We start from the raw sequence: 21,228 nt of genomic DNA on the forward strand, positions 1-21,228 counted from the left end.
GCTTATGTGCCAACACAGGACAACCTTGCAAATCTTTTCACAAAGGCATTGTCTCGTGAGAAGCTTGAAGCTTCCCGCAAAACTTTGGGCTTACTCCCCTTTGTGGACTGATCCTGTCCTCAGGGCATGGCACTTCCCTTTACTCATGTGCCAGCTCTTGTTCACCGCATCACTCCAGGGGGGATTTGTTACCATATACATGTGGTAGTGATGTGTGTGAACACACTAGGACCGCCGGGGCATTTTTTTCCTCTTTAGGAGGTTTTTTCCCCCGTTCATTGTATATACACCCATCACTCTAGGGCTATCTATCTTTCCATTGCACACGAAGTAACACTCTCTATTGTGTGCCTTGAGCTTCCTTCGTCTTCTCCAAGCTGTGTGTGTTTCTCTGCAACCCTAATTCCAACATGTTGTTTCACATATGTAGGTTTAGTAAGTTTTTGAAAAAATGTGTTTTTCGAGCAATGCAAGTTCTTCCTCTCTCTCTCTCTCTCTCTCTCTCTCACTCTCTCTCACACACACACACACACACACACACACACACACACAAGGCACAAGGGTATGGTTGCATTTTGATAAGTTTAGTTTGTACTTTATTTTGCTCAAATATTAGGCAGAGGCTTTCTTGTGCCTCACCAGTTTCTTTTTCCTAACCAGCAATATAGAATTTGCAGGCAGCACAGTTTTAATTAAAAGATGTTCATTTTTCCTCTTGGACTATCACTTTTCTCAAATACGTTGCTTTTTTATGCTGCTCTAACAATAAAATACCACCAAACACCTAATGATACAATCCAAGTGTGGGACAGCTTGTTATATTCTTCTCAACTGTTATTGTGTTTCCTATGATTCCGAGGAATATATCAGACAAAGTAAGACAAAGGGTCTAGTGGAGGTGCCGGTGCCACAAGCAATCCCATAATTCAAATTCACATTGTCTGCATAATTGTTTAGAGGAATGACTGACCAACCTCCTCTGAATGACACCACTTTTAAGTAAAGACTTTCAAAGTACTAACAAGGTCCCAAGAAAATCATTTCCCAATAAGAGCTATCAATATAGTTGAATAATCTGCAGCGCGTTATTACAATCATTTTGTTCAATGTATGAAAAAAAATGTGTAATTTTTGTTTGTAGATGGATATGGCATCCGCACGGAGAAAGAATGGATATCCAAGGCACCCAAAAAAATCGTGCAGATTAACAGGGATACCATATTGAAACAGCGCCTTCATCCTTGGTTGAATTAGAGCTTCAGGAAAAAGCATTGAGCCCAATTGCGCACAACAGAAGTGCTACTGCCCGTATAGTTGTAATCGCTTTTTAAAATACATCTGGAAATAGTCTCCTCTGCATGACATACTGTCTCCCACCAGAGGTCAAGGAAAGCCCCATTGCCCATAATTTGTGAACCGCTTTTCTAAACATCCTCCTCTCCTTGGCATACATGGTTAACCAGCACAAGTTGAAAGAAGCTTCCATCCATCAAGAACTCCTGCTCATCACTGCCGTCTTCCGTCTTTCAATTCTTGCTGCAACCAGGCATGTCTTTCAAGCAAAGAGAGCCACTTGTTGTTTGAAGGAGTACTTCAAAAACCGCGATTTGGGGCAGATGGCAAAAATCACAATTTGAGGCGCAATCAGAGTTGCACTGCTGCCTAAACGACGACATATGCATACAGAAGCAAGCCAAACCATGGGCGCAAGGCGCATAGCATAGTCCCCACTTCACTTTTCTTTGTGACAAGTCATTGTATCTCGCCTCATGGAATTATATTTAAGTGTTAAGCTTCTTGCCACCCCGATCCCGAGGTGGAGCTCGCAGCCAGCTCTTCACAGCATCATATGTGGTGAAGCCTATTGCCACAGAGGGCACCAGCTGCATAGATGGAAAAAGCAGTAAGAACTGGCTCTTGGCGTGAGAAAGAACATGATTGTGATTTATGATGAGTTATGTAAGGACAAAGGAGCTTACCTTGATGTAATTTATGCTCAGACCAGCAAACAGCTGCTGTACCCCTTGCTTACGAGCAATTGACACAAGCCCATTGAAAGTGCTCGTATAACCCTCATTAGAAGGCCCTACAGCTTGAACCTGGAAAACAAGAAAACTCTACGTTTATTTCCACAATCCAAGACCAAAGATGATTCTCAATTTTGTGCCTGTAAATAATATCTTCTCACTTGCATTTGCCGCCTAACTACATCCAAAGGATAGGTGACTGTTTGCCCCGTTACTCCTGCAACAGCTCCACATGCTAGCTTTACAAAAACTGAGCTTTGCTGCTCGTCTGGCAATGAGCTCTTCATCCGTTCATACACATAAAATTTGAGCCCAGCATAAGGCAACATGCCATATAGAGTGGGAGCTGAAAGTCCATCAAAATGTCAATTAGTACTGAAAATAGATGTCAAATACTCAATTATGCTGTTTTTTTATGTTCACCTATCCCCCGGTACATTCCTTTGAATCCACTCTCCTTCACCACTTTTGAGAACACATCTCTAAACCCCTTGAAAGGAACACTGCCTGTAACTGCATCTTTTACCTACAGAGCAAGCAATGCATGTGAGCTTTCGCAATAGGACTAAAAAACATCAAACATGAATCAAAGAACGTAGCAAACTATAAAGCATATATGTACACAAAATGAATCCAGGATAAGCCCTGATTCACCTTTAAAGAGAAGTGGCAGGTAAAGCCGCAAGACAATATAACCATCAGCTCCATCATGTATAGGATCCACTAAATACTACCACATCCCACTAACCTCGTCAGTGCCCAGTAATGGGTGTAGAACTAGGTAGCAATATATGCTCACATACAAGAAAGAAGAGAGGGCACTACACACTCATAGAACCACCATAAAATGAATACACAAGAAGGGGAAAAATTACAAGTTTTTAGCCATGAGCAAGTAGCCCCCTTGCTTCCACACACGGTCAAAATTGCTCATCAATACGAAGATCGGCATACTAGTTTCTGTTTTAACTCTAGAGATGAAGCCTAGCACTATAAGAAGCATAAATTAGGAAAATTAGCACAAAAAATAAGGTAAAACAAAAAGAATAAACACAATCTCAAGTGGTGATAACCGGGATGAAACCTTCACAATGTGAAGTCTACACGTCCGCTATACGACGGAAAAATATACCTACATGAATATAAGCTAAGCCCAAATTCACCTTTAAAGGAAAGTGCAAGGTAATGTGATCTAATAGCTTTGTTGCACAAGAAAGGAGGCACATTGCCCCAAGCAGAAATAGCTAGCAGAGCTTGATGGTGGATGGTAAAATCTACAAAAAGGTTTTCAATACTATCAAACATACATGAGGTGCATTGCCCCAAACAAGCACATCATTGGACTCACCTTATAGAGGACAATCACTGAAACAAGTTGGTCCAAAAAAGAGCAAAAGATTACTATCGCAACATATTGCATCGATCAAGCATAGGTATATAGCAAACCTGAAAAGCCAGCATAGTTCGAGCGAAATCTAGAGGGTAAGTGCACAGGACCGCCGTGCCTCCAGCTAGCGCTCCGGCAAGCAAATCCACTGATGCACCTGGAGCATCTCCAATGGGGAAATAATCTATCATCAATCTTCGATATTGTTCGTATGCAGTGAAATGTAGAGCTGCATATGGTACGACTCTAATTACACTTGCTCCATTGCCTCTGCAGAACAATGGATTCATTCAAGCCATAAGAATTATGCCTCTCTATACACAAGGATGTTGCATGCGCATAAAGTGGAGGAAACTCACTTGTAGAAACCAAGAGCTCCCTCTTTTTGATAGATGAAACCAAGAGAATGCAGCAAGCCAAAGGATCCAAATGTTGCATTCTGGGTCTGCATGTGTACGGTCCAAAAAAAGCGCTAATCAATCACCAGGAGTGGCACTCACAGAAAGCATTGATGCACTGACAAAAGTAATCTGCTACACAATTGACACACATGCATGATGAACAAATTAACTAGAGTAGATCAAATACCTGGTAGAGAATCTTGGTGCGCTCAAGGGGGGCAACAACAGTCTTGGCAAAGCCACCAGCTACGCCGCCTGCAATGAGCTCCTTGACATAGGTGGGTATGCGGTCGGTGATGCGGCAGACGGAGGTACGGCTGCTTGTGTCTTCGAAGGAGGGCAAGAGGGAAGGCGGGGTGAACTTCACAATATGTGAGGAACCCATGAGAGCATTTCAAGACTAGGGTAGATTAACGATGCGTTTTTCGAAGACCGAAAACCTGGATTCCGACTCACGAATGAAGGGCCGTCAGCGATTATCAAAGTGAAAACTGCTGCATGCACACCAAAACGAAGGCTCCGCACAGACCGAGGAGAGCGCGCCCTCTTGAGAGAGAGAGAGAGAGAGAGAGAGAGAGCGCGTGCAGAAGAAGCCGTCAAGAAAGCCCCGGCTTCAATTGGGCGCCCTTCTCTCGGTTCAAACCTCCGAATCAGATGTAAATTTGATGCGCGCAGGCAGAGAGAGAGAGAGAGAGAGAGAGAGGGACGCCCTTCTCTCGGTTCAAACCTCCGACCCAGATGCAGATTTGATGGCAGAGAGAGAGAGAGAGAGGGTTGATTTGGCAAGGATTCACCAAGTGGAGAACACACACACGCGTTCTGAATTCAAAAGCTTTCCTCTAGGCCTACGGCAAGCAAAAAAAGGCAATGGCCAATGGGCAGATCCTCCTTCGCAACTTGTCTTCTATTGTTTCTTGGCTCCTGGTCTTATTTCCTTTGACCGAGCAATATTCAAAACCCATCAAGTGGTCAAGGGAATTGTGGCTCTTTCACTATGGTAGGAATAAGAATGAGAATATTGGCGGTAATGGCAGAATAAGAATATTGATCCTATTTTACTTTTGCTCTTGTCCAAAAGGAAATTCTCTCTCTCTCTCTCTCTCTCTCTCTCTCTCTCTCTCCAACGAGGGGTCGTTTCTCTCTCCATCATGGTTCAAGGTTCCGGGCCAATTGATCCTAACAATCAAAACCTGCAACATTAATGAGCGAAATCATGACAACTCAACTGTTGTAATATTGCTAATCATCAACTCAACAATCAATTAACAATTGACAAGTCAACGTGCATAATGCAAATCGTCGGTTCTTAATGAATCCAATGATTACACATCAGTTGCAAGAATATTGCATGCATACATCCCAGTGTTGCCCTCACTATCGCTCGCCCCACTACCCTAGACCATGATAAATACTGAGTTTTGTGTGCACTCCACTCCCCTGGACCATCATGGCCAAAAAAGAACACATAGTATCCTTTCCCATAAAACATGCTCGCCACATGGCTCCTGGGTCTCACCGATCGCCACAATGGCTTGTATCTTTTATTAAAAAGGCACTAAGTGTCATTTCCCTACCCCATAATACATGACATGTAACTTGCTTCGTCCTTCATGTCGTTTTTAAGCTTAGATGTAAATTATATTTGTGTGTCTCCCATGCCTTGCCCTCTCTTATTAGAACTAGTACAACCGGTGGGTTTCGTCCGGCCCTCCCTCTCTCTCTCTCTCTCTCTCTCTCTCTCTCTCCGTCATTGTGCTCCCGGAGCTACAGGTCATACCCGTCACTTGAAGCTGCTACTGACACGTGGCACGGAGGGGGGCCGGAATCCCTCCCCCCATTAGAAGTAGTATAGATTTAGATACTAAGAGAGAGAATCGCTATGACAATCTTGTGAATTGAAAAGTGTGGCAAATGTTCCACTTGTCTGCTCTTGGCTAGCTTCCATTAACCAGAAGGGAAAACAAACATCTTATTGGGACAAGTGGCATTTCGTCTATACAAATAACCATGTGATCGGTTGAAATATGGGTGCCTAATACAAAAGACAGTTTCGATGGGATGTGCTCATAATACTTTTGGCTAGCAAATCACTCAACTTGTTAAAGAAGTTGAAAAATACAAATAACACCCTCATTTCATTGAGACAAGTGGCATTTCGTGTATGCAAATAATCATGTGATCAAATGGAATCGAGCGAGAGAGCGAATTGTGGCTTCTTCATGCTTCCACCTAAGCACAAAGACAATTTCAATCGGCTAGCAAGTCACTCAAAGTTTTTGGCCCGCAGAGGCCATAGGAGAAGGTGTTGCAAAAACGTGCATTTTTTGGGCCGTTGAAGTTCGGACGGCCAGGATGCACGCTCGTTGAGACAGGACCCGACCCATGAGGCGACGCTTTTGCAGGGCAGCGCGCGGAGTTCTTTGCAGCGCATGCGTGACAACAGCGCTCTCTGCAACGCGTGCGTGACAGCACTGACTCAACGTCGAGCGAGCACGAGGCGTCCGTCGCGTGGCCTCACGACGTTGCCTTGAAGCGTGCACATCTCTGCTGCCTTTGACCAGCGTTTCACAGCCTGCCGCGCATCGCTTTCAGCAAGCCTGCTTCGAAGCATTAATTATCGCTTCAGAGCATGTGCTCAAATCGAAGCCTTCGTCACTTGTGCCCCTTGCAATTGCTTGCATGCCAACACCGCCCTCACAGCGGCATTGAATGCTTGATGGGAAGCTGATTTTGTGCAGTCGAACACTCTATTATATTATCAAATTGTACAAAAGCAAGTTCCCACACTATGTTCAATGTGTTGGAACTTAATGTGTTGTCGTTCATGGCTAGAAAATACATTTTTCCTGCACAGTGAAAATAAGAGGGAACTTGAAATTCTCTCGCTTTACAGCTCAAAATTTGAATCCTTTGCAGGCAGTTACACCAAAATTTCTATGAATTTCATGGTTTTCTTAAAGGCAAGCTTAAAATGTAGTCGGGATTTGCCAATTTTAACCGGTTAAACAGAGTACATTCCCGTTTTTTTCTAACACTACTGCCGTTTCTAATCTCAAAAATGTCAATTGAGAACAAGGAGAAAAGCAGAAACTGCACCTCGAAATAGATAAAAATAATGTAAAAAATTGAAAACTAAATCTAATTTTTAACATTGTCTCTAGGCATATTCAAGAAAAGAAGTTTTGTAACTCCATAAAAATATTTCTTCCCGAACACTTTAATCGGGGGAGAGGGAGAGAGAGAGATGCATGTGCGTGCGTCAATTACACTAAAACTTGTGTAAATTTGACAGGTTTCTTAACGGCAAGCTTGAAATCTAGTCGGGATTTTCCAAATTTAACCATTTAAAGCAGACCAGGTTCCGTATTTTTCCTGGCGCTAGTGCCGTTTTCAATCTCAAAAATGTCAGTTGAGAGCAAGCGGAAAAGGAGAAGTTCCACCTCGAAATAGAGGAAAATAATGTAAAAACTTGGAAAATAAATATAATTCTCAACATTTTCTCTAAACATATTCAAGAAAAGAAATTTTGTATGTCTATAAAGATATTTTTTCCCGAATACTTTAGTGGGGGGAGAGAGAGAGAGAGAGAGATGCACGTGCGAGCGCGCACACACTCACTCATTTTCATAATAAAAATGTTCAAATGCATATACTAAGGCTTGAAATGACACCTATGAAAGTTAATGTGAGGGTGACTACTTCAATTTGAGCTTGTGCATCTCAAAAGCTGTGTGGAGGCAAATATTAAAATCATATTATGTTATCAACTTCTATAAGAGGAGCCCTTCTTTTGCCTTTCTGCATCTCACAGAATTTGTAAGCTCATATAGTTATAGATTACCTTTAGCTTTGCTTGCCAATGGCTTTATAAGGGGTATGAGCCTCCCCAAAACGGCCACAGGAGGGGACCCCCCACCTAGACATGCTAGCCTCACTCCACGCACTCGTGCACCGTGGGGGCTCCGCGCAAGGTTCCCCAAGGCACGTTATGACCCTCCTTGAGTGCGGGGGAGCTTGGGGCTACGTGGGGCTAGGGACCCGGAACGCAAGACCCTCGGAACACACCACGACCGCCGACCCACGGAACGCAACTTGACCCGAGCCGGTCTCGACCCGAGCCGGGCTTCTTGAAGGCAAACCCCCACTTGACCCGAGCCGGGCCCTTTGAAGGCAAATCCCCACTTGACCCGAGCCGGTCTCGTCCGAGCCGGGCCCTTTGAAGGCAAACGCGCCCACCACGCACCTCCACATGACGCGCCCAACCCTCGGGCCGTCACACTTGCTATCAGAGCCCCGTTTTCGTGACTCGCCCAAACCCCGGGGCATCACACTTGGTATCAGAGCCACTTTCCCGTGACGCGCCCAACCCCCGGGCCGTCACACTACCCTTTCCCGTGACGCGCCCAACCCCCGAGCCGTCACACTACCCTGTCCCGTGACGCGCCCAACCCCCGGGCCGTCACACTTGGTACCACTACTGCAAACACAAAGGAAAGATGCGAGCCAGACAGGGCTCTTTATATCAAAAACAAAAAGAGAAAAACGCGATGGACTAACTCAACTTAGCTCGTCGCGCCCGGCCACTTTTGTGGCCTATGTTGAACTGACGACCCATTCAAGTCTACAAGAGACCAAAGGGGCACCGAGCTAGCCCTCCAAATGAAGTCCACACAGGGACCAACTGGGATCAGTTTGACGATTGAAGATTCAGCCAAAGCCTTCATGGTGTCATGACGACCAAAGCTACTTCAACCTAAAGACTGCATCTAACCAAGTAACCTTACCCGATTCAAGATTCAGCGATTGGAAACCAAAGCTGGTGTCAGCCTAAGTCTACAACGCGCGTCAACATGACGGTAAGTTTCCTTGCAACTTCGCAAGGGCTGCATTGCGACGGACTGTACCTCCAATTCGACTTTCAAGAAGTCTCCACGTGGGCCAACTCACCAGGTGGCTCCGCGCACACCGGGTTACCTTTTGGGGAATGCTCAAGTATGGGGAATTCTACTTGGGTATTCAAAGCATACCTTTTTTAGCCTTCTGCCAAAACAAACAAAAATACACACACTTTATTCCAAAAATTCCAAAAACAAAGCATGCTATCTACTTGCATTTTCGGGTACAGTTTTCACGCACTTTGCACTATATGCACCCCTTAGACCTTTGGCCCATGCATAGCCAAGCTCTTTTTTTCCCCTTCGTTCGATGAGGACGTCGAACTTTCTTCAACCGGAGGTGTATATAAGGGGTATGAGCCTCCCGAAAACGGCCACGGGAGGGGACCCCCCACCTAGACACGCTAGCCTCACTCCACGCACTCGTGCACCGTGGAGGCTCCGCGCAAGGTTCTCCAGGGCACGCTATGACCCTCCTTGAGTGCGGGGGAGCTTGGGGCTACGTGGGGCTAGGGACCCGGAACGCAAGACCCTCGGAACACACCACGGCCGCCGACCCACGGAACGCAACTTGACCCGAGCCGGTCCCGTCCGAGCCGGGCTTCTTGAAGACAAACCCCCACTTGACCCGAGCCGGTCCCGTCCGGGCCGGCCCTTTGAAGGCAAACGCGCCCACCACGCACCTCCACGTGACGCGCCCAACCCCCGGGCCGTCACAGGCTTTTATGAAATTGTGAAAGAGCAGCGCTTCTTCTGCCTTTGTGCATCTCAGAATTTGTGAGCTCATTTACTTATAAATTACCTTTAGCTTTGCTTGCCAATGGCTTCCAAAGAACATAGTGAGAGTTCTCTTGTTGCCGAAGGACGAGAATGATTTGTAAGCAGTGGAGACTCCGATGGTGGTGACAGCATGGATTTCGAAGGCGGTGAGGCTTATTGACGCCTTTTGTGTTGTGGTTGCTCATTTTGGGTCATCAAACTTTCGAAGAATTTGTATTGTGAAATCTATCTCTAACTAGTGTTGTGAATGTGGTGCTAGTTTTGAATTTGGCGAATATCAATTGGCGAATGTCGTTGTTCGATAATCATTATTTTCATTACTTTTTGCAAATGTAATGTTTGTTTTGGTCATTCTCTTGTTTCTATGTTATACTACGCTTGAATCCTTCCATGGGCTTCGCTTGTCTTGAATCGCTACTCACATTGTCAAAAGATAGTCAAAATGCAGCAGTAGGTCAATAGTAATCTTGCTCTAATCAATTGGTTTACCTCAAGAAGTAGAGGAAGGCTTATATTTTAGGGGTTTTTAGAAAAAGTCAAATGCATTGCTTTTGAAAACAGTGATCTAGGAGATCGCATGTGTAGCGCGTAGGGCGCGCTCCCATACCAATATTTCGAGTGCTTGAGCCTACGAGCACTACCTCTTGAATACACCAATTGATGCACAATGAGATTTTGAAACACTTAGGTTTTATTTTGCATCCTTGCATTGTGCATTGTCTCCAACACAGTAGCTTTGCATGCGTAACATGTGCACACAATATGCTTACATGCTCATTCTCATTAGATAGCCATCGAATCTCTCTCTCTCTCTCTCTCTCTCTCTCTCTCTCTCTCTCTCTCTCTCTCTCTCTCTCTCTCTCTCTGTGTGTGTGTGTGTGTGTGTGTAATACACAGAAGTGTACGTAGACCTTTATCACAAGTACATTCACCGCTCTCTTATGATTGCCCATCTTCCTATAATTGCAAGCACGTCTCTACCTTCTAGTTGCTTTAGTATGCAAGAAGTAACCATACGAAAAGGTTGTCACGCAAGGAAATTTCTATCGCAAATGAGTGCTTCTATTTCTACCTATCGTTGCCGAAGTTTTCCTTATGTGTGAAAGGCATTACGTCCTCATAATTGATCTTCTACAAAGCTTCTATTTCTACCTATCGTTGCCGAAGTTTTCCTTATGTGTGAAAGGCATTACGTCCTCATAATTGATCTTCTACAGAGCTTCGAAGGTTGACAGAAGGTACTCCGAGCTCGAGTCGTAAATGTGTCGACGTGTCCTCAATTGCATGCACATCATCACCGCCTCGCAAAAGATCGAAGGAAGAGCTGCATAAGCCCCACAAGCCTATTGCACACGCATTGTTTCGTTTGATCGACTCCGTGAACTCTAGATGTGAGCCTTTAGTTTTTCGAAAGTGTCTTTCTTTGAGAGTCGTTTCATCGAGTCGTAGAGCTATTTCCTGATTTTACTATCTTTTGGATTATGTAGGCAACCAAGTTGTGGAGGACCCCATTAATGTCAAGAAGGAAGCATATCTTGAAATACCTGTTTCGCCTTTGTCTACTGAGCCTCTTGTGCCACTACAAGGAACAATCGGCCTAAACCAGATTGAGCGCACACCTCTGAACATTGCTAATGATCCAAGTCCAATTGAAGTCAAGCCTTCTATTCAAGATTCTAGGGTATATGCACCAGATGAATCACCTCAACTACATAGCAAGTCTATTGATCTTAGTATTGTTCCATTTGCTCAAAGTCTTCTACCACAATTCTTGATTACTGACATCTCTGATTCTAGCCCGCGATTCTGTATTGAGGGCAAGATATTGAATCTGTATGGCACCTACAAAGTTGGCCTTGACCAATTGAAGTACAACCGCTACTTGAAGGTCGACCTGGTCGATGAAGAATGCACGGATACTATCACGGTGGTGGTGAATGATCCATACATAGAGCTCTACGCCGATAAGCTCCACCTCCGTGACTTTGTTCACATGATAGCCCAATTGTTAGGCGCAAAAATAGAGGAGATGGGGGATCAGCATTGTATTCCTTGTACATTGATGCTACAACTGCCGTAAGCGCAGCAGAACCTTTCCCAATGTCCCTCACCTTCGCCCCTGATTGCAAGATACGTGCATTTCTTGATGACATAGGTGCACAACAATCTTCAACCGGACGTTCTCAGTTAAGCACACTTTCTTTTGTTATTTTACAAAAGCACAACTCACAATCAAGATTTGGTGGACCTGTCGGTGACCTTCTAGTTGCAGATGGTCCTCTCCCATCAAATAGGGCATTTGTAAGAATTGACCTACCTTGCTTATTACTTTCTAGTCTTCTATTATAGATTTTAAATCTTCCATCATACAGCCATGCTCTTTCTGATTTGATTTACATACTCAATATTCTCTTGTAGCTGAGTTTTATGAACTCTCGCAAAGATGATTGCCAATAATTGCTTCAAGAAATGGTTGTTGATGGCCCTGTAATGTGTGTCGCAAGAAACATTGGAGCATTCCTCGGCAAACCAAACACCTTGTCGATACTAGATGTCACAATTCTAGTGCCTGTTCGTAGTGTGCGCCTCAGAGAGGAGCTTGCTGCTGTCTTTCAGACTCAAACCGAAAATTTGGGGTACAATCGTGAGGTGTGCTCATGTAGAATAAAGTGATATATTCCAAGTCCCTCCTCTCAAACTCTGACATAGTTATCTGCTGCAGGTTGTTGGCACGCTTCGATTCGTCAACTTCAATAGCGTATTGTTGGAGAAGCATTGTTCAAATTGTAAATCCACAAAAGTCTACAGACTAAGACAAGCACCTTATTGCGGATCTTGCAATAAGAACACCACAATAATCACAACACCAAAGTTGGAAGCACGTATTGCAACAAAAGACAAAAAGCTTCTCGATGTGCAAGTCATTGGTGCAGCAGTTGATGTAGTCCTTGCATTGGATAGGACCTTCAACGAAATCTACATTGAGTCTGCTTTTGAGGCAAGAGACACCTTGGCAACAACCTCACGCTTTGGCCGCTTCAAGATCAATGCAAGTGGGCATGTGGTGGCGTACCAAACCGAAACTTAGCGTTCCGAATGTCCATCTTTCATTATTAGCTACCCTTAATTTTGCACACTTGTTCTAACTATATGCTTGAATGAAATGAATGCTTCTATCCCCTACTTTTTTGTAAGTGCTTTCACACAATTTTGGCTATGCTTCTAACTATTGTGATTTGATGTAACCAATGCTCCCATCCTCTACTTTTTTGTAGGTGCTTTCGCACAATTTTGGATGTGCTCCTAACTATTGTGGTTGTTGCTGAAAAGATTGTCTATTTCTCTTCTCTCTCTCTCTCTCTCTCTCTCTCTCTCTCTCTCTCTCTCTCTACAAAGAAAGACAAATAGGCACACACAGATACAGAAAACGCTCTCTCTCTCTCTCTCTCGACCTCCCTCATACACACATACATACAAACGCAAACACATAGACAAATAGCCATATCGATATTTGCATACATACGTGTGAAAACATAGAGACACACACCCAGAAACAAACAAACACACGCACATAATTTCCACTAGACATGGAAAATGCTACTGATTTGAGTATTCCAAAAGAGATAGACGTTGACATGATATTCATGCAGACACATCCTTTTAATCAAGAATTGTTTCTAGCACTCCATAGTGTGTTGCAAACAAACTTAAGCTTTGGATCATTTAGGCTTACGATGCAACAATGCTTGTTCGATAACTACTTAACGAATTTTATCACGCACTCTTCAGCTTCATCGTTCTTTGCATCATAGTTGGAGTACTTAGGTGAAAGAGCTACGCAATTGAATGCTTTATATGAAACTTGCAGAACATCAATGACTCTCACAATGGAAGTGATAAATATTTTCTCTCACAAATTCGAAAAAGCACTTGTTGTAATCCTTCACAATGCTACAAGCGGTGACAGCAAGCAAGAAGTAATTGGAAAATCAACCGAACAATTTAGAAAAGGGCTTCTAATTATGGATGCATCTACTATGGGCTTAATCTATTATCCTTTTGTAACTTTGCCATCGCGTCGTAAGCTTGTCCATTGGACAATTGCAGAGTGTGATGAATTAACGCGCTTATGGATAACATGGATAAGCCGTCTACTCAAATCGTAAATCTTTTTCTCGAAAAGGAACCACTTTGTGTCCATACACACTCTGCAATTACAACAAAACTAAAGCGACTACGACATGTAGAGTTGACAGAGACTACCTCATCGAAGCAACATGCTTCCATTCATCCACAACAAAAAACCAAAATTTTGAACAAATTCCTCAAGAGGCTGAATGACACACCTACATATCGATGCGAAAAATGTGGCCGTTTGTTTTTCCGCTCACAAGTCACACAATTCACTCCTCCACCATCCTCACATGCTGGAGGTGCAAAACGAAAAAGATGTTGCTCTCTATTCTATTGCCGCGCATGCAAACGCAAACCAAACAAATCTAGGGTCCCATTTGAGAGCTTGCATACATTGGGCTTCAACGACCCGCTGTTGCCAATCATGCAACTAAACAATGTCGAGGCACGCCTAGTTTCCATTCGTATACCGTTTGCAAAGATTCGAGAGCTAACTTATGATGGCCAATACGGTTTGCAAGGGAGTGTCGTCAACGTTCTTGCGAATATCAAAAAAACACAGCAAGTGCTTCCTCGTTTTATCCACGATGAGGCTTCAGTCTTGATAGGCCTCAAACGCAAGCTCGAGTACACACATTGCTACTTGTCTGGCCTAGTTAGACCTTTACTAACAATGAAGGCCACACACGCTCTTCTTTGTTAGGAAATAAGACGTAGCTAAATAGATAATTGAGTAGATTACTTAATGGAGAGAGACAGATTTACATACACAAGATTATAGAGTAGAGAGAGAGAGAGAGAGAGAGAGAGAGAGAGAGAGAGAGAGTACACACGATATACGTGGTTCACCCAATGTGGGCTACGTCCACGGGAAAGCAGCCACTCAATGGCTTTAGTACTTCAAAACAAGAAGTAGTTTACAAAGGGATTATACCCTTAATGGAACTCCCGCCTTGCTTCACTCTCACCACCTCACACTCACCTTGTTGCATCAATTTCACACTATGAAATGTGTGTAGAAATGGCCTCCTTTTATAGGCCAAAAGGGCTGCCCTCTCTTATGAGAGACAGCCATGTGTAGCCGCCCTTGTGCGAATAAGTCCAAATCGGACCCTCCAATCCGCCCATGTGTGGCCGCCCTTGAAAAGACAAGTCCGCTTTTGAATTCAGCCACCGGCCACCGGCCATTGACTTCCGATCACCGGCCATCGGCCATTGACTACCGGCCACCGGCCACCGGCCAACCGACCGGTTGTTTTCCGACCACTTTCCGGCCGCCGTCCGGCCATAATATTCCGGCGAAAAAAAATCTCGGGGGCCTCCGCCCCCGAGGCTTCTAAAGTTGCCCCTGATTCTTGTTCGTGAAAATTTTGGTTTCCGGTGAGTGATTTTCCTTCACGCACGATGGCTTCTCCTCATAATGGGGGCCTTACAAATGTGCGCTTTTACCACAGAAATTTACAAGGTTAAATCAGGCTCCATACTTAACATTCTTCACACCTCTCTGTATAAAAAGGAAAACATAACCATAAATGATAAATGGCTTGCACACTTTCCAAAAATCTCGCACTCATCACTTCCCCTCCACACAAGCACATATGAGCTAGAGGATGAGGAAAGTATTGACACTGATATACTCTTGCACAGCATCACTACCGCTCAGCAGGTCGTTGATTATAATGATAAAATTTTGCACGTTGCACCATCGGAGGGCAACACACCACTCGGTTTGTTTGCTGATGAGTTTTGTGAGGAGCTTAGTTTTCCTACCATCTTCTTTGGAGAGCCTAGAAAATACCACCAGCACGTATCTGAAAATTACCAAGCAGTCACCAAATGGGAGCTAATGCACAAACATAGACGTTTCGCACTCAACATCGAAAACTTGTTTTTCAAATCAGTGAAGATCATGACACAAAAAATACTATCCTCCATTTGGATACGTCTCCGCAAAGCGAAACTCGAGGGAGCAACGCTGTGTGCCGGACAGGTTAGTCATGACACAAACATAGAGAAGGTAGTCTCGTCTCGACTCGGCTACAGATACTTCGAAGCGCTCCGTACCTCTTCGGATTATAAAGAAAAGTTTAAAAAAAATGTTTTCTCCATGATTCGACAAATAGGGTCCCCAACTTTCTTTGTGACATTTTCCTCTGCTGAGAAACGTTGGAACAAGCTTCTCGATGCCTTGCAACAACTAGTCCCGCTGAAACAAGATAGCAATGAGAGCGATAGCTGCTTCTGTAGACGTTTGGTACGAGCAGATCTAGTAACAACAGCTCGCTTTTACCTTAACCGCTTCACAGCCATGAAAAGAATACTGCTTAACGATACCACATTATGTGGAAAAATCCTTGACTATTTCTTTGTTACAGAGTTCCAAAGTCATGGCAGCCAGCATGACCATGGTCTTCTATGGGTTGAAGAAGCTCCTATATTAGACCATGATACAGATGATACTATTGTGACATTTGTGGACAAGTACATAAGTACAGACTGCTCTAAGCTACCATCAGACCTTCGTGAAATACAAACACATCACCATAGAAAAACTTGTTTCAAGAAAGGCAACTCTTGCCGCTTCGCTTTTCCAAGATTCCCCATGCCATTCACAATCATTCTCAGACCATCCATCAATGACTATGAAAATCGAAAGAGAAGCAAGAAAACTTTGAAACGCATTAAGAACAGCCTTGACACACTTCCGACTGGAACTACCATTTCCTTTGAAGAATGGATACGAAGCCTCCATTTGACATTCAAAGAATATACTTTGGCAATAGCAAACTCACTATCCACAACAACAATCTTCTTGAAACGAGATATAACAGACATTTACACAAACAATTTCAACCCCACGATTTCCACACTATGGGACGCAAACACCGACATTCAATTCTTCTTGAACGCGCATGGTGCAGCAAGTTATTGCACATCATACATGACAAAAATCGACAACACATTGATAGGAGCAATAAAATCTCAACTTGATATTTGTGTCACCAATAACTCAACAACAATTGAGCGACTGCGTAAGCTCGACAACACTATTCTCAACACACAACAAATTAGCGCACAACAAGCATCTTACATAGCGTTATCGTTGCCACTCCATTCCACAACTCGTGACTTTGTATACATAAGTACTAACCCTCCTGATCAACGTGCATTGGTCCTCAAAAGAAAAGCATCTCTACAAAAACTTGACTCATCCGACATAGACATATTCTTCCGATACATTATTGATAAATATGCTGAAAGACCACACAGCCTCCATCATCTATGTTTGGCTGAATATGCATCAAAAATTAAACAAGAGGGTACAACATACAAAGAATTGCGCAAACCTAGGATCATAAGATTCGTCAAATATAACCTTCTTAAAAACCCAGAAGACCACTATAGAGAACAATGCTTGCTATATCTCCCTTGGATCAATAATGAAAACCAACATTTGATAGAATTGTCTACATGGAGTGATGTATATAACCAACATCTACAACTCATAAAATCAAATGAAATCAAGTTCAATAAAGACGCAAGCCCAATAGACAAATTAGAGATGCACTGCACTTCCACCCCAAGCACAACTACTACAACCAACAACGACTCACATGCTTCAGATCACGCAGACATTCTTAATGACTTCCAAATAAGTACGCACTCAAGAAACCCTTTCAACTTACAGCATTTCAAGTACACCTCCATGACAAATGACGACTTCCACGCAGGGATCGAAAAATTAAATGAGCAGCAACGACACATATTTGACGACATCATGTTGAAAAAAAGAATTCAACCCAGCAAACAAATACACCTCTTCCTCACAGGAGGTGCAGGAACAGGGAAAACATTCACATTGCTATTGTTAGTAGAAGGACTACAAAGATTTTACAGCCATAGAAACGCTTCAAATCCAGAATCCCCAATAGCATTGCTCATGGCGTACACAGGAAAGGCATCTTTCAGTATTGGTGGCACAACAATCCACTCGGCACTTCACTTGCCTCCAATTTCTTTTGCACAAACAAGATTGAGTGCCAAAAAGCTAGATGCCCTTTCTCTCCTTTACAAAGACTTGAGAATTGCAGTTTTTGATGAGGTGTCTTTGATAGGCTCAAGCGTGTTTTCCATGGCTGACTCACGCTTGCGAGCAATCAAGTGTGTCCACGATAAACCATTCGGTGGTCTGGATGTCATTCTTTGTGGTGATCTGTGTCAGGCAAGCCCTGTTAAGGATAGATGCATCTTCACACAAAAACATGCACTTTTAGAAGCAGTTTCTCCATCGTATTGGCACACTCACCCACAATGCTACGAGCTTACACTAACAATGCGACAAAACGATCCAACGTTCGTAGACATTCTTAACAGACTTCGCGTTGCACAACATACTTCTGAGGATTTGGAATATCTTAACAGCAATTACTACAGACCCGTTCCAATCAGCCATCAAGTTTCTCATCTGTTTTACTCCAACAAAGAAAAGGACGCTCATAATCTTGCTGTTTTTAATCAAATGGAGGTAACACCCCATACTTTCATCGCTATTGACAAAAGAAATAACTCATGCAACAAAACAATTAACATCCCTACAGATCCCAAATTCACTAGAGGATTGCACTCAACACTAAGCCTAAAAACAGGTATTGTTGTCGAGCTATGCGCAGGAAACTTGGATATTCTTGATGGGATGGTAAATGGAGCAGAAGGCGAGTACAAAACCTTCACACAAGCTAGGGAAAAAACAATAATATGGGTTCACTTCTCTAACCCTGTGATTGGAAATAAAAAACGCTATGAAAATCAAACATTGTATTCACCAACCATTAACAGCCGATGGACCCCAATAGAACGCGTCGTTCGTGAATTCCAGGTCGGCAAAAACTACTTGAACGTAATCTCCAGATACCAGTTCCCGTTGCAAGCAGCTAGTGCTCGAACTATTCATCAATCCCAAGGCCTTACGTTGCAAACACTAGCCTTCAATCCTGGAAACATACGAACACATGGTCTCACATACACAGCATTGTCACGTGTTCGAGACCCAACAAATCTTTACCTGCTCAAAACAATACAACCTTCCCATATCAAAGTTGACCAAATTGTGCTACAAGAATTGAATCGCCTGAAAGTGAAAGCTAAATGGCTCTCCACCCAAAACTCGTTGCAATCTTACTCAAACACACATATCATCATTCAATCTCTCAACATTGTGTCCTTTAATAAACACATAAGAAACATTACAACAAATTCCATTCTGATGACAGCACATGTGCTTTGTTTGCAAGAGACAAGACTAACAAAAACAATACCGCATGCAATACCAGGCTTTCTACATCACCAACTTAATGCAAAAGTGGGTGTCTCGATTCTCCACAAAGAAACACTAACCCACTTTGCCAATGGGAACATCTCTCGTCCAGGAATTGAGATGCTACATACAACGATCAAGTTCACAAACAACAAAATCATCAAGATAGTTTCCCTCTACAACTCACCTTCGACACGATTAGAAAATTTAATAGACGCATTAAAATCATTACTTGAACAACACAATATGGAAATTCCAATCATTATCCTAGGTGACTTCAACATTGACACTAAAGTTCCTAATAGTTCATACAAACACCTCTCCTCTTTCCTGCACGAATATAACATCAGACAATTGATAAAAGATGTTACAACAATATATGGCTCCTCTGTAGACCATATTTGGGCTACCTCGGCAATATCCGAATACGAATCATGATCCAACTACATGTACTGGTCCGATCACTCCGCAACATACATTCTGCTACCAATTGCCGACCTTTGACATTGCCATCCCCCATTCATTTATCACCCTGCAGGCCCCCGTGATCTTTCACCTTTTTTGTTCTTTTTTTTTGGTTGCAAAACTCACAAGTAGGTCTGCCCAATTTTCAATAGTGGGCTTAATAATAAGAAGCTTAGAAGACCTTGCTCTGGTTTCTAGGGGAAAAGGGAAGAGAAAAAGGGAGCAAATCGCACGTGGAGAGAGAGAGAGAGAGAGAGAGAGAGAGAGAGAGAGAGAGAGAGAGAGAGGTGTCGTGCTCAGTGGTGGCCACGATGTGAGCATATTGGATTCAGGGCCAATAGCGCCACGTGCATGCAACCAGATAATTTAGAGGACGGGGAGCTCCCAAATGATGGCGACTTGTACATGGGAGCGCTAGTGTAACCTCTGGTGGTTTCTCAAATTATGGTTTTTGAACAAAAAACAGGGAAGATGGTGTTTTTTCAACACGAGAGGGTGAGGATGGTGGTTTCTCGACAGGAGATGGTGAAGATGGTGCTTTTACATATGGTGGTTAACTGGCTGCTCGAGTTCAGTAGATGTGAAGATGGTGGCTTTGGAGAGGAGTAATGTGGTGATGGGGATGGTACTTGTCGGCATTGAGACAGGCGGATGATAAACTCCATCGAAGGAGCCCACGTCTCTCTTTATCTCTCTCTCTCTCTCTCTCTCTGTAACATTTAATGGCCTAAAAACTTGTGTGGAGCGGAAATTAGCATGAACATAGTGGGCATTTCATTAGAATAGATTCCTAATGAGAATTACAAGAGTGCTTGGGTGGAGAGAGAGCAACAAAAAGCATAACACCTAGTTAGATAGCATGAACAACACTTTCAAAAGAGAGAGAAATTAAGCTATTGACAACAGTTGAGGACCGGATTTGCATGGAGCCGGTCCCCCCTCCAAAAGGCTTTGTATTATGGTTTCTCCCATCAAGAGAGACATTGTACAATACAATTCTTTGTGTTCCTTCAAGACTAGCTAGTGCAATGAAGATGAAAGCTTCATGCACTAAGCAAAACACTTAACAAACACAACATCAATTATCCCCGTTCTCACACCCAAGACCTCACACACCTTCGAAGATGGTGAGAGCTAGCAGAGTATGAGAGTAGATTGAGAGGAAGAAGGAGTATCTTACGAGAAAGATGTACATCTCCTCACATAATCAATCATATTAGCATAGCTTAGCTTAGTAATTAGCATGGTAGAGGAGATGAGCATGCATTGAAGCTTGGCTCTTGGTTGGATTTGCATCCACATGCCAAGGGTATGTCGATGTAGGCTTCTATCTCACAAGCTTGGAGTAGGTGATGAGCTCTCCATTAAAGCTTGGGAAGAGATAGTATTCTTTTCTTCTCACATAGACTGTGTGAGAGTGTGTGTGTGTGTGATAATGCCTTGCAAAAATCAGCCCCCTCTCTCTCTTGGGCGAACCCTCTTGCTATTTGCTCTTGCTCTACCCTCATTGGACCTCCCCAAGTCAAGCCAATGACTATTAAGCAACATAAGTGATAGCCTTTTGACATGTGTCCCCCTTTCCCCTTTTGTGATAGCTTTAGGTAATTTAATAATTCAACTAAACTCTCATTGGACCCATTTGCCTCCTGGCCAATAGGAATCAGGCAAGCCATTGGGCTGTTGAATGCTCATTGGACCCCTTGGGAGACTGTCCAATAGTCATCCAAGAGACTTAATTTTCATTGGTTCTTTTTATTAAGTATTTTTAAATTAATTAAACTAGATTTACTCTAGTCTAATTGTTGGACGGATACGCCGCGACGGA

The 21,228-nt window shown here is 43.4% G+C and overlaps 2 protein-coding genes and 1 pseudogene across 2 annotated transcripts; 2 read left to right on the forward strand and 1 right to left on the reverse strand.

Moving 5' to 3' along the window:
- Nucleotides 1-1,040: 1,040 nt before the first annotated feature.
- LOC147419876 (mitochondrial carrier protein CoAc1-like) lies at nucleotides 1,041-4,656 on the reverse strand. Its single transcript, XM_086506037.1, has 7 exons — nucleotides 4,003-4,656; nucleotides 3,774-3,859; nucleotides 3,474-3,684; nucleotides 2,451-2,553; nucleotides 2,189-2,373; nucleotides 1,980-2,099; nucleotides 1,041-1,883 (listed from the first exon to the last, which is right to left on the reverse strand). The coding sequence occupies exons 1-7, from the start codon at nucleotides 4,198-4,200 to the stop codon at nucleotides 1,782-1,784; spliced, it is 1,005 nt and encodes a 334-aa protein (XP_086362163.1). The 5' UTR covers nucleotides 4,201-4,656; the 3' UTR covers nucleotides 1,041-1,781.
- Nucleotides 4,657-9,530: 4,874 nt separating this feature from the next.
- Nucleotides 9,531-12,617, forward strand: LOC147419877 (uncharacterized; annotated as a pseudogene).
- A 2,442-nt stretch (nucleotides 12,618-15,059) lies between these two features.
- Nucleotides 15,060-19,376, forward strand: LOC147419878 (uncharacterized). The gene has a single exon (XM_086505853.1). The coding sequence runs from the start codon at nucleotides 15,060-15,062 to the stop codon at nucleotides 19,374-19,376; it is 4,317 nt and encodes a 1,438-aa protein (XP_086361979.1).
- The last annotated feature ends 1,852 nt before the right edge of the window (nucleotides 19,377-21,228 follow it).

This window comes from Adiantum capillus-veneris, chromosome 29 (genome assembly GCF_014529385.1).
Source record: "Adiantum capillus-veneris isolate H3 chromosome 29, ASM1452938v2, whole genome shotgun sequence".
Taxonomy (NCBI): domain Eukaryota; kingdom Viridiplantae; phylum Streptophyta; class Polypodiopsida; order Polypodiales; family Pteridaceae; genus Adiantum; species Adiantum capillus-veneris.